The sequence below is a fragment of the Alosa sapidissima genome, chromosome 14 (assembly GCF_018492685.1).
Source record: "Alosa sapidissima isolate fAloSap1 chromosome 14, fAloSap1.pri, whole genome shotgun sequence".
NCBI classification, from domain to species: Eukaryota; Metazoa; Chordata; class Actinopteri; order Clupeiformes; family Clupeidae; genus Alosa; species Alosa sapidissima.
The window spans coordinates 9,599,198-9,616,705 of record NC_055970.1 but is presented as its reverse complement, the minus strand read 5'-3'; the positions used below and the strand labels follow the sequence as shown (position 1 = coordinate 9,616,705).

The 17,508-nt window shown below is 39.5% G+C and overlaps 1 protein-coding gene across 2 annotated transcripts in view; it reads right to left on the bottom strand.

Moving 5' to 3' along the window:
• LOC121681860 (chromodomain Y-like protein 2) overlaps positions 1 to 17,508 on the bottom strand; it is a 43,344-nt gene that overhangs the window by 14,688 nt on the left and 11,148 nt on the right. For both annotated transcript variants that reach the window (XM_042061804.1, XM_042061803.1), the window contains exon 2: positions 5,302 to 5,923. In XM_042061804.1, coding sequence (XP_041917738.1) covers positions 5,302 to 5,923 — 622 coding nt within the window. The remainder of the gene's footprint in view (positions 1 to 5,301; positions 5,924 to 17,508) is intronic.

The following is a 17,508-nucleotide window of genomic DNA, read 5'->3' as shown; positions in this document are numbered from 1 at the left end:
TAAACCTAATTATTTCCACCTGGTACAATGGTTCTCTGTGGAGAGTCCATAGGTGCAGCTGCAGTGTGGGATCTCGCCAGCTGTTTTGAAGCTCATCAGTCAGTGTACAGTGGAGTGTGTGCAGAGTCCCACCTCCTGACACGCAGGTTGCCTTAGTAAAGCTAGACGTCTGACAGGCAGATGCTTGTCCTGACGGGCACAACACCTGTTCATCCTAATTAAGACAAATGATATGTTACACATTTTGGGCCAGTCACAGAAATGTATTTCTTTTCTCCACAGCATTTGCTATGCTGGCAAGTGCTAAAAATACTATGAAAAATCCACCAAATATGCCATGTGTTCTGAATTAAAGCTGTCAAACCCTTTGAAGGGGTTGTTAAACATGTATTTTGACTATGGCAGGGACGCCAGCAGTAAGCAATGCAAACCATTCCAAAAGATAGGCCTCAAAGCTTGGAAATAAGTAGCCTGAAGCAGCCATACTCAATTCTATTCAGAATTTGTGTCTGATACTGCATGTTTGGGACGTGATTATTGGGTGTGTGTTTCAACCGATACTGGGGAAAAATGCCTCGCACACAATTGGATAGACCTAACTAATCAGAGCAATGAAACAGCCTACTGTGAATCCAGTAGGCAGAACAGCCAAAACATCCTTCTTCCTAACACATGCCTTAATTGCCTTAATTGCAGTTTCCTGTTCGTTATTGCGCTGTCAACATCTTGTACAACAGACACAATATCAAAATCTAAACATCTAGCATCTCTAGCGACAGCCAAAATGAGAATTAGACTGTATAAAATCTGTCCTTTTTGTTGTTAATCAGAACAGGCAAAGCAATCAGTATCCTAGGATGACAATCAGAATGGAAAAGTACAAAGATTTAAGGACAATGTGGATTCATATGGGCCCTTATATTTGTGAATCAAGACTATATGTTTACTACATTCATCGTCCTACTGTTCAGGGCCCCCATCTATCAAATGTCTAAGTTAGAGACATTTGCTCTAAACAGCTCTCATAATATGCTTTCCCAAATCCAGGCTCCAACAAAGGGCAATGTCTTTACCTTTTTTTCAGAACCAATATGAGGGTGGATGGGTGAATGTTGAAGCATAACCAATTCAGAGATTCTAGATTTCTATGCAACATTTTTAGATATCCAAACAACAGTTGGTTTCCATTCCATTCTCTATTTGGTGATTTGACCTTGCACAACAGATGCAACTTTTATCAAAAGTGTTAACCAGTCTCAAGGTATAAACCCTGGCAGTCTCAGGTCAGCAGTCATGCACCATACCCATGTCTTTTCAGTTTCACAATATTTTCTGCCAATGACCAGACCTGACTGCTAGAAGCCACATGCAACACTGGTCTACATATACATCATATGGGAGATATATTGAGCTAATAAGATGATATTTTTAAAGCAACATCAACAAACTTTCCCTAAGCCGCACGCATGCTATTTGTTTATCCAGCACCGGCTTTGCAAATAACGATGTCCAGAGACAAGGTAGAATATGTTGCATGATTTTATGAAAGTATGATGTATTGCAACATCAGATGCAAGGCAATTTTGTAGTTTCTTATGTCTCATTCTATCGAACTACAGATCCGCTACCCGATCTGGCAAACTTACACAGTGCAGTTATAGCTGATAGAGGGACGCGAAGCGAATGCAGAAGTGCCGTTCACCCTGTTACGAGTTGATGAACCACAAACTGAAACAAGTTTGGAAACATTATTTTAAGGTACAAAAAACTCGTTGGTGTTGCTTTAAGGTAAAACAAAAAAAAGCTAATAAGGGTTTACTTTTGAAGTAAAACTAAAAAAAAAAAAAATGTTAATGTGATCATTTAGACATATTTTAACTGCAAAATGGGACGTAATGTTGCAAACAAACTAGCAGGCTGCTGGTAAAAGAACCATGGCTGAGGAAGACTACCGACACCCTGCTGGGCCAAGCAGCTGGCCAATCGGCAGCAGCCCTCCTTCTGGGCCTCCGGTGAGCAGTTCCTGCGGGACTGCAGCAGTTCCTAGGGTTGATCGATAAATATGGGACTTGGCCCCTCCAGGGAAGGAGGTAAAATTCCTTGCCAATGCTAGACACTGCTAGACAATGCAGAGCAGGTGGTGCAGTCTGTAGAAACGTTGAGACTTCTTGCAAAGTTTAATCCATGTATTCCTCTCCATCATGGTTCAGGTAAATAACCCAGTGTAGGCTACATAGGTCAGTGGTCTATAGAGACAGACAGGCATTTGAGATGATAGAAATAGTACCATTGAAGTGTCTTCACAAGGCCAAGGGGGGAAAAAAAAATACAGCAGGTTACTTTTGGGGAACAAAACTTCTCTTGTATACACGCTGTGCAGGCAGCTGTTATGTTCTCTATATTTCTACCAGAAAGACTCAGTAGACAGAATAGAATCAGTTAACAATTTAATTATTAAAGGAACGGCTTGGATACATATATAAACAATCACTCCTGATCAAGACCTTCGCTGTACCTTCAACTCTTCTTCATATTCTAACTTTGTCCACATTTCAGAGGGAGGGGGGGGGGCTGACTCACACTATTCTGATGCCCTCCCTAAGCCTCACCAGCATTGCATTGCATTGCATTGTATTGCATTGTATTTTATTGCACTGTACTGTATTGTTCTGTATTGTACTGTATTGTTCTGTATGGTACAATATTTATTTACCACAGAGTACATAACATATATTTAATCACTATATGTATATTTACTTATATGGTATCTTTGTTGTTATGTTAAAAAAGTGTCACTGACACAAAAACAATTTCAGACGGACTAGGTCAGTATTAATGGACACTTAAAATATTGATTAAGGCTTTTCTGGCCAAGAGGTTTTGTCAGGTCTCCTTAAATACCCTCCCTGGTAGCATGCTGTTCTTAGAAGTTCTTGGAATTTATATATTGTTTTTAGGGATATATTTTTACCACGCTTCAACCTATTCCATTAGCTTATTTATAAGACATTCTGGAATTCTGCTTGCGGGCACTTTCACCTGAGTGGGTATTCTTTCTTCAATATGGAACCAAACTTTTGGAATTCCTAAGAGCCCAATTCCAGGGGGAAATTCTGTAAGTAGTTCTGCGCACCCTACTGGTTTCCCATTGGCCACACTGGTAGCACAGATGTGGCCACATACCCCGTCTCTGTACAGCTTGATGGTATGGTTTAGTGGTGAGAACAAAAACTGTCCAATTAGTGCCTTTGTTTTCAGGGCTTATTCCAAATCACTTAATCAAATCAAATGGTATTCTGCTCACTGTGTCTGTGTGTTTTCAGTGTCTTCGTAAGAGCATATCAATGCAGAAAGTCAGAGAGACCTTAACCTTCTCTGTCCTTCTCCGCATCTCTGTTGTAGCTATTGTTTTGGCTTCAAAATGGTGCCATCACCTCCAGATTACTATCTTAATTCACTTTGACAAAGAGACTTGAATTGGCATAGGCAGAAAATAAATGTTTGGTGGAACAACACAATTTTCAGAGTTGACATTAAACCTTTCCTGGCACTAGAGGGGTCTACTATATAATCATCTGTTTTCAACTGAAAGCATGACCTTGATAATCTCTGGCAAACCAAAATATTCTGCACAGACCTGCAGACATTGATAGCATGGGACAAGAGGACATTACAATATAACCACAGAGCAAATTACTGAAGAGGAAACAGCGCCTACGAACACTGTGCCTGACCTCTAACCTAATCATATTACATTTCAGGGTCTTTGCCTTCCCTTGAATTTGGAAAGGCAAATACCAGTGTACAGCTGAACTATAAATGTGCTGCCTCACCATCATTTATTTTCATTCCACAAAAGGAACTATACAGAATGTAGAACGGCAGTATTCACATGATTCTACCAGAGTTATATGGAACACAATGAACAAGCCACAAAAGGGGGCGACACATGGTACTGTATGGTTGCTATCCCAAAACTGTCACACATGTAGGTTATCCTATTTGGCCATCTGTAGAAAGGAAATACAGATGTTTAGGAAATACAGCTTATTGTTTGTTAGTTAGTTTGTTGGTTTGTTTGTATGTATGCTTCGGGCAGCACTAAAGAAACAAACATATAAAACTCATGTCTCTCATTTGCAGACATTATTATTGCAATTACAAGGGTACACAGCTTCAGAGGATATGACTCATAGAATCTATTTTGATGGCAATGTCAATGGTTAAAACAGCGGAAATAGGACTCTGTCTGTCTGTCTGTCTGTCTGTCTGTCTGTCTGTCTCTCCCTCCCTCCCTCCCTTCCTATCCGGGGACAGACAGGAAGAAGAAAGCCCAGAAAGAGTCTATTATTCTGTATTATGCTGATGTGTGGTATACTCCACTATTATGTTGTGATACTGAACTAAGCAAAAAGACTAGTAAATTGCACAGTGGATGTTTTACAAAGAATGGCTATCAATATTGACACTATTGAGTGATACCGCCAATGGTCAAACTATTTTGGATTAGATTTATCTTTTGGCTTTTCTGTTGGAGGTTTCTAGTCTGTTGAACAGCACATGAAACACACTGGAAATTGTAAATTTGCAGACGACAATGAACAAAGAGATAAGATAGATAAGGGACGGGAAGGGCACTTATGAAGTCAGCTCACGCAGTGAACAAGAATGTCCTCACACTAACAATCATTGCTACATGAGTCACACTGTCAGCAACAACTTTATTTATTTCAAACTTTCAGAAGTCCTAGATGAGCTCTTTCTGCCATGATTGAGTCTGGGTTGTCTCAGTGAACTCTGTTTGTTATGACCCGCTCACATAGTGTATGGTCATAAGTCTTTTCCCAGCATTAAACAGGCACAGGCCAAAGACAGCACTGAAGACATCCACTGTTTTTATTCTTGACCCCTGAGTTTATGGAACATACAGTTCTGTATCTTATCACTGCACTGTTATTTCTGACTACATTTCATACTTCACACATGATGAAACTGGCTGAAAGAAAACCTCACGGTAATATTTTAATATATATTAACCTCCGCTGCTAGAGAGCCAAATTAAGGAGATTACTGGAATAGTACACCCATTACACTAAGCAGGTGTTGCGAGACATGTAGATTATGTTGTAGATTATGCCAAATCTAAGTTCATTTGCATTGCAATTGACTGAAACTCTCTTAATATGCGATGTTAATCCACCACTTCTAAAAGCCGTAGCTGACCACCGATTTCAACAATGTGGAAAAAGAGAGAAAGGAATGGGAATAAATAGCAATACGCCATAAGAATGAAGCACTAACCTAATCTGCTCATGTGCGGTGGAGCTCCACTGATGTCCATATCCCCAAGCATTCTTTCCATCCTCTCCCCACTAGGCATCGCATGTGCTGTTCTGGCATTAGTCCTGTAATGCAAGGGGTCCACATCCCCATTCTGTAGTCCGTTAGGGCTGCGAGGAGAAGGCACAAACTGAAGCCCTCCTGGCACGCTCTTGTATGGCATAGTTTTGGTCACTCTGTCCCCGGTCGGCTTGCTCCCTGCTGGCACCTTTCTGGGTTTATGCTGGGAGTCCAGTCCTGCTCCTCCAACGGCCCCGAGCCCAAGCCCTCCCCCGACCCCAGCCACAGTCCCTGTCACAGAAGGACGTTTTTTCTTCCGATGGTCCCCTCGAGCCCGCGTGTGCTCCGGGGCGCCTGGACGGCTGAGGTGCCGAGGGCAGCCCCCACTGGACTTGGCGGCTGGTTTGGTGGTTCGGCGATCTGTGTGCAGATGCAGGCTGTTGAACTGGTCGATGAACTCCTCGCAGTGGAGCAGGTGGTGCTCGGGCTCCCAGGTGTCCTCCTTGCTGCCGTAGCCTTTCCACCGGATCAGGTACTCCCATTTGCCCTTCTTGTTCTTCCGCTTGTCCACTATTCTCTCCACCTGGAAGTCAAGATCAATAAATAGTCAACAAGGTGACTTTAGAAATGAGAAATGTGTTGACTGTTGACTGACTGACTGACTGACTGACTGAATATGACGCTGTTTAGTCAGACAGGTTTAGTCACAGTATTAAGGATAGCACAGAGTGAAAGGTGGTGCTTTAGTCATGCCACAAAGTGTGGGTAATTGGTAAGTACACCTGTCCCCATGGTCAACAATTCGTTGACCATGGGGACTTGCGTCCCATAAAACTCAACATTATTGGGTGTACGTTTTCACTGTAGATATAAATGAATGAAATTGATCCAGTACTCAGTTTGAACACTAAAATCATACATTTGAAAATCCTTTACAATGGAAGTGTATGAGTCAGCAAAACGTAAACATAGACTAGGCACAAAATGTTATAAAATGTGCTTAGTAAAATGGAGAAGACTCTTACTGACATAACCCTATGTTTACAGTACTTACTTCCAAAAGTACACTTTTAAAGAAGACAAGGTATGGCACTGAATGTACAAACGGTCTTTGTTTTTGGGACACAACATGATAGGTACCGGTATATGCCATTTCTAAGCCCTACAGAGTTCAACTGATCATTGTCCTATGCTCTTTATTCTCCAAGGTATAAAAGCCTTCCTTGAGTGTAGCTGCTCTGAGGTTGGGGCAAGCACATAACAGGCTCCACTGAACACACCATCTTGTTCACAAGCCTTAACATTTTTATGACAGTACTTATGTTTATGATTCTAAGCAGACACTTTTGTCTGAAGCAACTTACAATGGCATCAATAATTATTACATTAACATCAAAATGAACAGTTTAAGGTAAAGTTATAACCTAATATGAATATTGACTAAATACAATTCAACAAAATAATACCAATACCCATAAACATATACAAACCCTAACTTTGTAAGAACTAAAATGTTCAGGAAGTATATTATTATTAGCATACTGTTTACTGAATAGTAGCAGCTGGAACTGTCGGCAGGAACATCAAGGACAACTGTGGTGTTTGCTGACCTGAAACAAGCCCTTCAAAAGATCCACTCAACTCCCTACTCAAGTGGATATAAACCAACATGAAACTGAATCTGATCAAATGAAGTATGCCAAACGAGTTCCAGGGCATGGTAGTGAATACACAAGCCTCTGAATAAGACTTGTATATGTGTCAAGGATGTGGAGAGAGAGAGTCATAGTCTCCCATACACAAACTACACCTTGGCAATAAAGTAAAATGTGAAATTTAAAAGAGAAATACAGGTATGTATAGATATTATGGAAATTATATAAAGAGGCTGCTTGTTCAAAGTCTGGAAAACAGTAGTCACAATATTTGTCTGTATTCTAACAGCACCAGATCAATTTAAATACATGCAATGAATGTCCTGAAATTGAGAAATGGAATGCACCATAACACTGAAACTCTATTTGTGGCTTCAGAACGACATCTGTTTTAATGATAATAACAACATAAATTACGCATTTCTCTTTCAAATGTATACATGTAGAATTTTACAAATACATCTTTAAGTTGTTCAGTTCAGACAAACAAGATTTTCTTTTGGCTGTGTGTGGTGACTTATCCCCTCCTCTGTGGAAGCTTAATGCATCCTACCTGTTTGGCATTAATGCAGGAAATGCATTATTAATTGGAGTGTGTTTAGGGTCAAACAGAGATGCACTCAGGTAAATGTGTCTTTGGTGCAGAATTTAGATGAAAGTACAGATCTTGCTAGTGCACTTTTTATTGTTATACCCATATGTCGATACCTCCTCTGTACAAATTAGCCATGGAATTAGTAAAACTATTATTTGTCTCAAAGTGTGTGAATGTTTTTATAAAAACAAATGTTCTTATTTTTTATTTTGGTGTATTTAAAAAATCAATATTACAATGCTACATTTATGTACAACCATGTATATGAAATTAGAGGCCATAAAATAAAATTCAGAATATGGAAGAAGTCGGCAAACCTGCCTCAACATAACATTCACTAATTTGATGTTAGAATATTGTTGTGAACAGTTGAAACTGTATATGATGCAACAGGTTGCTTTGACGAGATAAGACCAGCTCACTGTGGAGCTGAGATAAGGAACCATATGCTGTAGAGTATGCCCATGTACGAGTTACCTAAGTATAGTTTTGCAACAAAGTTTGTTCCTGGTCAAACAATAATAACTCCAAAAATGTGTAGTCATAATAATCTATTCAAACTATATAAAGCATATTATGAACAAAGCAGACTAGTTACATACCACTTGGTGGCTGTAAAATGGAGGTTTATGTTCTATGCATGTTTTACTTCTACACATACCATAAATGTGACAGCAGTATACTAACATAGCCATTTCTTCTATAATGCCATTTACTTCTAACCTCATTTTCAAAGATCACTAAAATAACACTTTAGTTGAGGCAAAATAACTGCCATGCCAAAACTCCAACTCCAATTATATACATCTTACTTGTTAAGTGCATAGCACTTGCATTACATTGCAGAAAAAACACAAACCAATCAGTCTTGGAGGGGGTGTATACATGCAAACCAAAAGTACTACCATAGCATACAATCACAATGAAAGGAGCACAGATGAACACAAAACATTAAAAGTTATTTTTCCAAGATAAATGTGAGATGGCTTGGACTCATATCAGTAAAAAACGACTGGGGACACGACTTTTCCTGCCTGGCTCCAAGTTAATAGGTAGAGTTTTGATGTTTGAGCATTTATTGCTCATGAGGATAAATTGCTAGCCTGGGTGCCAGCCGAACTTAGTCCCGCCCACAACATTTGAGGTCGGGAAGTTTGGTCTGGCATTGCTCCGTTGTGGAGCAACTATGCTCGCCCTAGATCTGGCGGACCAATCAAACCGGGCTTTATGATGATGGACAGGTGACCATAATTACGTCCCAATGGAGCAGTATCAGACTCATATTCTAACTAGAATTGAGTATGACTACATCAGGCTAATAAATTGCCATCTTGTCAAATGTTCAGCACAACCGTATGAGTTGTCTCACATACAGATATATGTGTTCCCGGCCAACTGGAAAATTGACTGAAATGTGGGTGGATGGCATATTTTTTGGGTTTGAATTTTCTGAACTAATTCAATGATGTGCAACCCCAAAGTGGCAGAGCTGCCTAAAGGCACATGGAGGAAAACAGCAATGGTGAGTGGTAAAGAAAGTCTGTTATGATTTCACTTGAACATTTTAACACCATGTTCAACAAAATGTTCAAGCTGTGTATCTAACCTAAGGAAAATAAGATATGCAAGTCATATGGTGAAGACATGTAGCAATAACTGATGGAACGGGTGGAGCTTCAACCCACTTCTTTGCTGTTTAGGGAACCTGTGCCATTTCCATGCCATAACAATGTTCAGAGTTATTCACGTTTGTCATCCAACTATCTATCTGGATTCTTTTGATTGAGGCACTAAGTCGATCTGGCATGTTGGTTTACCTAAAACACAGTCATCTGTGTGTGTTATATAGACCACCACTAAAACCATAAAAACTCTTGAAACTGAACCACTTGAACTGAGCAGAAAACCAATTTAACAGGGTGCTTCTAAATCTTTGCTCGGACTCATAAATCTTTCAGTGAGGAGCTTCAGAGCTTTTAGTGGAGGCCCAGCATCAGACATGGTTTGTGTATTTGTCAAGGCCTTTGAGGGAGTACAGAGGTCAAATAAGTTACCTATCAGCTGTAAGCTGCTACCCATCTCCAATTATCAGAAATATAATGGTGAATGAAAGTCACAGTACCAGCAAACTAAATAACTGCTACTAATCAAGTTTATATATGTTAACACAATTCAGTGTATAAGTATAAGTATATATACTCTTTTGATCCTGTGAGGGAAATTATGGTCTCTGCATTTATCCCAATCTGTGAATTAGTGAAACACACTCAGCACACAGTGAACACACAGTGAAGTGAAGCACACACTAATCCCAGCGCAGTGAGCTGCCTGCAACAACAGCGGCGCTCGGGGAGCAGTGAGGGATTAGGTGCCTTGCTCAAGGGCACTTCAGCCGTGCCTACTGGTCGGGGTTCGAACCGGTAACCCTCCGGGTTACAAGTCCGAAGTGCTAACCAGTAGGCCATGGCTGCCCCTAAGTATAAGTAAAGGCTTATGGTTGTTTTACATAAGCCTTTACTTATTTAATGCTGTCTTGGATAAGCTTAACTCTCAACAGTAATTTATTATGACTGATAGGCACACATTCACTGAACTCATTCATCAATTTGACACACTTATTTCACAAAACATGTAACAAGGGTAAACAAACACACAGGCCAATCTGTTTTAGATCTTGGTACTGCATTACAGGACAATGGAAATATTTCTGTTAGTTTGTTCCCATGTCTAGAGATGGCACATAGCCATAAATACAAACATATGCTGACAGGCTCAGATGGAAAATATTGTGTTTCTGAGATAATGTGAGCTTAGATCCCGCAGTTTGGAGTGTTTGAAAATCTAATTGTTTTTTTTGTTTTTGTTTTTTTCTCACTGTGAAATTCTTTGATTGTGTCATTGCCAGAATCTGATTCCCAGAATTGATGGGCAAGCTTTATCCACATCCTAAATCTGTTTCTGTAACGCTGTTTCTGTAGAGCTAGGACAGATGATTTCTATCAGCTTTACAGCACATAGATAGATGAAGCATAAACCACATTTTAAACATTTTTCAATTTGTCTCCAGTTACAATTTCTCTCTCTCTCTCTCTCTCTCTCTCTCTCTCTCTCCCTCTCTCTGTCTCTGAAAGCATCCTCCAACCTCCACAGTGACACTCCTGCTTCAACTACAGTATGCACAATTTGGACCTGATGTCAAATTTGAAGCTAGAGGTGAAATTTTGGCACTAAAAATATCAGTAGACAAAAGACAAAAAAATGTTTTGTTGCTGCCTGAGGATCTTGTATACCATTAATAGGGTGCAATCTGTGCTTCACAGTCTGCTCTCTCTCGCATTTCAATTCAATTCAAAAGAAGATCCCATGTACAACAGACATGGTTCAGAGCAGATATTTCCTACTCATGTACTCAGGTTAGTGTGTGTGTGTGTGTGTGTGTGTGTGTGTGTGTGTGTGTGTGTGTGTGTGTGTGTGTGTGTGTGTGTGTGTGTTTGCTTGTTTGTTTCTTCAAGTGTGGCAGGCATCTAAATATATGGCTGCAACTCCGCCACAATCCTGTTCCTCACCTAATAACATTCTTAGAATTCGATTGTCTAGAATTTCAAAATCTAGGTAGATTATTTTCAATTTAGGAAATCATTAATTTTGGATGCCTATTAATTGGCAGCATTAACTCAAAAAGTGAAACACTGTTTCTATCATGCCGTAGCAGCAGTAGCACAGTCTCTCTTCTCTGGCCAGCCAGGTTTGCCTGTGTCTGCCTCTTTCAATAGCCAGGCTGTGGTTGCTTAATCTGTACCTGGTCAAGGGTTTCCTCTGTTTGACATTGTTTCCTCTGTTTGACACTGGGGACAGGTAGTCTGTTATAGTGTAGTCTCTGTTCAGGTCCAAACAGCATTGCAGTTTATTTTGTCTTTTTTCTGAATATGTCAAATATGTAAGACAGTTTTGTTTTTCTGTGTTTATAATTTGGTTTGGCTGGACTGCTTGTGCAAGGATGGCATAGTCCTGTGGCGACTATTGTTCATATTACTGCGATTATTCTCGTTAGTTTGTGTGAGCCTCAATACTAGCTGGCAGAGGGAACTTATTTTTGTACTTATCTGTTGTCTTTTCAGGGCTTTAAAACAATACGAGTTAGGGTCACTTGCCAGAATTTGATTTTGTTCCCAGAATTTGATTTTGGCTTGTTTTTCAGTTTTAATTGATAACGGTTATTGGCCTAATTCAGCCCTGCATACATTGTGTGCTCCTCTTTACTTTGAAGATGTTTTTACAAAACTCTGCATGCAGGGTTTCAACTGGGTGTTTGTCCCATTTTCCAAACCCACTGTGCTTAAGATGGGCCCCACACTTCACTGTCATATAATGCAATTGGGCTATGACTGATTGGAAAATGCTGAGCCAGATTCCCTAATTGGTATGTCAAATTGGATAGACTTTTTAATGGCACAGAAAGCCCTTCTTGCTTTCTCTTTCAAATCATTCAAGGCCAGGTTGAAGTTTCTAGTTGTAGTGATCTTAATTACGCAAGGTATGTGTAATGTTTTGCATGCTGAATTTCTCTAATTTTCTCTCTCTCCCTTCCCTTAGTGTTGTAAATAGAAGACAGCAACAAGATATAAGGAAACCGCACACACAAATGAGTGGTGTCTTCTTTCCTAACAGCCTACTGTAGTAGTATCTCTCTTTAACTCCCTTTGGCTAAACAAGTAAACGCACAAAAAGAGGTCCGGACAGAAGGTCTTTAAGGGTAAATGTTCAAGTGGCCTTTGAAGACAAAAAATAGAAAAACAAAATAAAGACCTGTCTTTCCTCAGAACTTTTGTTAGTAGTTTGTCAGTGTTTTTAGACAAGCACCCTGCTGAGTAGCTCTTTTAAACAATGATCTCCATAATACAATGTGATGACTCAGAGGAAGCTGCTTGTCTAACTTTTGCATCAGCAGGACGTGGATGTCATTCATTCAGAGCGTTAATTTGATTTAAACACACTCTTGCTGTTTTTGCAATCATCTATAATGGCATAGTTTTTTTGCAACTTCATACTTTATATGTTTAAATAATCTTTATCTATATATATATATCACCCTTTACCTGCTTAAATATGTTATATATGTTTGGTTTTTTTTACATTCCCAATGAATGCAGCTATATACTGTACATGTTAAAAGTGCTACCAATGTCTGATCACATCAGTTGATTAACAAACTGGAAAAGACTGTTAAGTCATTTTTTCATCTAAATGTATAATATACCATTTCTTTCTATTTGTCATCATCACCTAAACAACCTTGAAGGATAACTCTCTTACATTATCGCATACCAGTTGCATATCACTTTACATTGTAGCAGCGGGAATCCATCACTTTGAAGTCACTTCTATGCCAATTTTATGACATAAACAAATCAGCTACTCACTGCATAAAGGTCACAATACTATATTGAACTTTTCCACTCCCCAGTTGGTCAGTCTAACCATCAACAAGAACACAACGTTTTTGCTAGCTATGATCAGAGGACTGCCATGAGGACCATCTGTCTTGTTTATGACTAGAGTTACAAAATGTGTGGATATCATGCCAACAAATAGGCAATGTTTACTCTCTAAAACAAACCATAAGCATGCTTCGCCGGCCAGGTCAGCACACCGTGGGGAATGCCAGAGACTTGGCACAGCTTATTATAATGTTGTACTAAGAAATGCCCTCCCTAATTTATACAATTATTTCATCCATTGTATTATGACACTGTACTCTGAATGTAAATGAATACATTTTCATGTAAAGGCAACTATAAACTGAACTATATTGTAAATCATCTTATGAGGACAGCTCTGAGCAGATAATATCTAATATCCACCTAATTTACATAAATAGGCTATAGCTACATGTACTGCATTTTTTGCATCTATTATGCTGAATTAATATTTCAGAGTAACTAATATTGCATTACACTGTTTAGAAGAACTCATTATACCAGTACAGGGTAACGAATGACACAAATCCTGTCCACACTGTTAGTGCAGTTTCCATTTTCATCGCTGCCAACCAAGAGATAATTATTATTTATATACTATATACAGTAGCTAATGGTCTTGTTTATTTTCCTTTCTCACACAAGCTGGAAGTGCGATGTGTTGTGGCAAGACAGGGCAAGAAACATGAGCCCATTTTTGTTTGAATCCAGGGAACACAAGCTACAAGGCACGCTTTGGTTACACTGGCAATCATCAAGTGAAAAAGCTAATTAGCCACAGCATCGCGTGGCATCTGAACAGTGACACATCTGGTGCATCTATCCCGACAGCGCAGACATTTTTGCAGAAATTGTCTGCACGCGTAATGGCAGCTGACAGTGGCTGATGCATTGGCCTCATTTGGTCAACTCCAATCTAGTGAAAAATCTACCCAAACTGGATCAGGGTGTTGAGCACAGAGTGTGCTGTCAGAGTAAGGGACGTCACGCACACCTGTAGATAAATCACTGCTGTGCATAATACCGAATGGACCAGACCAGGAGAAAGCATCTTCCAATTACAGGTGGCTGATCTGCCCAACAAATCACAGTCTTTTCAACACATTCACAATCAACAATCTCAATTGCAAATGTACAATGTTTCTTCCCAATTTTGGGAAGACTAAACATCCAGACTTGATACAGTCTGTGGACTAGTTTATTTCCACTTTTATAACACAGGGCTCTCATTTGAAACTGCAAAGTGCACTGCAATTTGGGTGTAGCCATCCATTGATATTAATGCATTCATCTAAGAGCAAATAAACCAGTTTGATCAAGGGACTTATAAATATCAACACTTGTGTTTATGTTTGTTTATTTTGGAAACAATGAGATCAATACTGTTTTAACGTCCATTATGGACAAATGTGTATATCTCATGATATTCCATTTACACCACAACATGTATTTTGTTTTCACTGAAGCTCAACCACTCCTTTCTCCACTCCTTTATGCATTGTTCTTATGCTAACACATCATATGTCCATAATCCACAGACTGAGCTGTGAGCTGTGAGTTGACATAGGGAGGATCCATCACAAACACTTTTTGACAAGTCTGTGTTCTCACTGGGTTTACACAACAGTTCTAGGCTACATAACTTTTTTTCAGGAAGTTTAACAAAATAATGCAACATTTTAAATCAAGTTTGTCCAATGGACAATGGACAAACTTGATTTAAAATTTTGCAAGCTATTTTGCAAGCTCTGTGATTGCCACTCTGGCCCCTAATGTGTCACAGTGTTTGCCCAGCTGTCTCCCTGAAAACACACACAAGCACCTAATGTGCCTTGAGGTCAAAAATAAATGAATGGGCTGTCTAATGCCTGGCCACTTAGGCAGACGATCCTGCTTCATCCAACAAGCCGTGGGCTGCAACACCTTGTTGCACTAGGACAATAAATAAAATACTGTACTATACAAAAATGGCAAACAACACTGTAAAGCCTTCCATATTGCAACAAGTGTAACATGCCTTACATTTTCACATCTGTCAAGAACACATGAATATATATTATGGCATTTTATGTGTGCTAGCCACATGGGGTTAAGATGTGATAGTTGATTATTTTTCCTCTTTTATATTTATTTAATACACAATTCAATTTACAATTCTCTCTGTGAAATGCCACTAGACAGCATGGACAAGACCTTAACTGTAAACATTAATGGGTCAGCACAGTCCTTCCAAATGCCACACTATAGCTATAGTTTATGTGACTTTGCTTGTTGACAGACTCTGCACTTTTCCTGCCATTTGAATTAGGGCCCAAAAAGTGCTAGAGGATGGCCATTTTATGGTGTAAAAAGTAAAAATGGCAAGCAACTCTTGATTTACCAGAATATATACAGTAAGCTTTATTAGAACATTAGGATGAGGAATGACCACTACCCTGTAAAATTAAAATCTTAAAAAAAAAAAAATTAAAACCTTTTTTTTATTGTAACGCCTCCAATTATCACCATTTTCGTTCGAAAATTCTAAAACAATGATGTCTTTCAATACTTCAAAATAACATTTGATAAATGAACTCGGAGGTTAGTGCTGGCCTGGTGGGTCGCCTATTTACACCATTTCAACAGCACATGAACGGTTAGACCGAGAATTCTCGTCATGAAATTAAAATTCCACTGGAGCTCCAAGCGGATGTGTACACGCAGCCTTACAACACTGTTTACAGCTCTTCGAGTCTCGGTAAATTGTCATTGTCACATAGCTCATTTAGATACACCTATGGTGTGGGTGCTTGCGTTTCTTTAGGAATCCGCCGTCTTGGTTTGTATATAAATGCATATTAAGTGACATATACACGCAAGACGGCGGAAATACGGGACCGACAGTAATAGGGGGAGTTCCGATAGCATTCTAGGTTCAGCACTGGTGCTCTCCACAATGTATGTACCAATTCAGTCATTTACTCAAAGGCACTCTCCCATGAAATCAACAAGCTTTCCACGGGTTTACTTTCATGCCCAAAATAAAAAAAACTGATGAGAACTAAGCAACCTACTTGTTAAATAATTTTAACCATAATTATAATTCTGTACTTTTGCTCTCTAGCCATAAATGCTCTAATTTCCAGTCACACTGTTCCCCTCTCACAATTTTAACATGCCTGTGGGACTGTGAAAGCAGCTGCGATATTATAGGTTGGCATAGCCTCGTTAAAACAACAAGAGCTGCACTACACCCATGTGTCACTGAAATAATTCTGCTCAACATTAATGGAAAGGAAAATGACATCAGAGTGATAGCATAAGCACACCGTGGCTAAATTGCCGAACTTTACGAGCTGTCCCTTTTCTTTTCACAGCTCTCCACACACACTGGGGGGGGGTAAACATCTTCCCACAGCAAACACAGACAGCTCAGTTTTACTTGGATGTGGTCTGCTTGAGGGCTGCCCATGTGGCCTACTACATTGGATCCTGTAAACTAACAGAACAATCCACAGCCCAGCAGGAGGCTGGATAGGATACAAACTCAAGGACATATTTTTGGGTTAGGGCTAGGGTTGTGGTTGGGTATGGATTCCCGGATTGACATGAGATGATGGCAACCCCCTCCCTCCCCCATCACCACCACCAAATGACCAATGTGAAACCAATGTGAAACCCTAGCACAATATATTCTCCTGGGTATCCAAAAACATGGTTCTTTTAGCATTTCTTCTTCACCTTATACTCAATCAAAGATCTATGGGTGCCTTTACATTTCATTATTACGCTAACAAATCACTTGCTGCAAAGTGCCAACTGCACAAGCTCTTGCAATTTATTATTGCAGCATGATGCATAACCCAATCGAGTAATCTTGTTGGTTTGACTCTAGTTAAATTGTGTCAATGTGTAGTGTCAAGTTTATTACACATAAACATGAAACTACAGCACAACTTAACTCAACAACATGACTTAGATAGATAGATAGATACTTTATTGATCCCTAAGGGGAGATTCAAGAAAGAAATTCAAAGAAATTCAAGACTTGACTGGGTTATGTCGAGTGCACAATTTTTTATTTAACCGTAAAGATAACCACCACTTTCTATTCCTTCAAACAATGCTGGCATGCAGCAATTAGTTTCTGCTCTAGTTCTCAACAGCCTGTTGACTAACAGCTGTGGCATGACTAAATGTCTTCCAAACATCCTTGCCACACAGAATCATGGTCAATTACATGACCTAGTGCAGTCTAAAATAGCTGAGTAAGCCACTGTAGGATCAACAGCTGAGGTATCAACAAGTGTTGATTCACAGCTAGGTAAAAAAAAACCTTGACCTGACTAAGACATAACTCTCTATTGATATGATTGATATCTTTGTATGTTTAATTAATGAATTTATGAATGTCATGACTGTGTAAGCAGTGTGTTGACCTACTTTGTTGTTTTTCTGAATT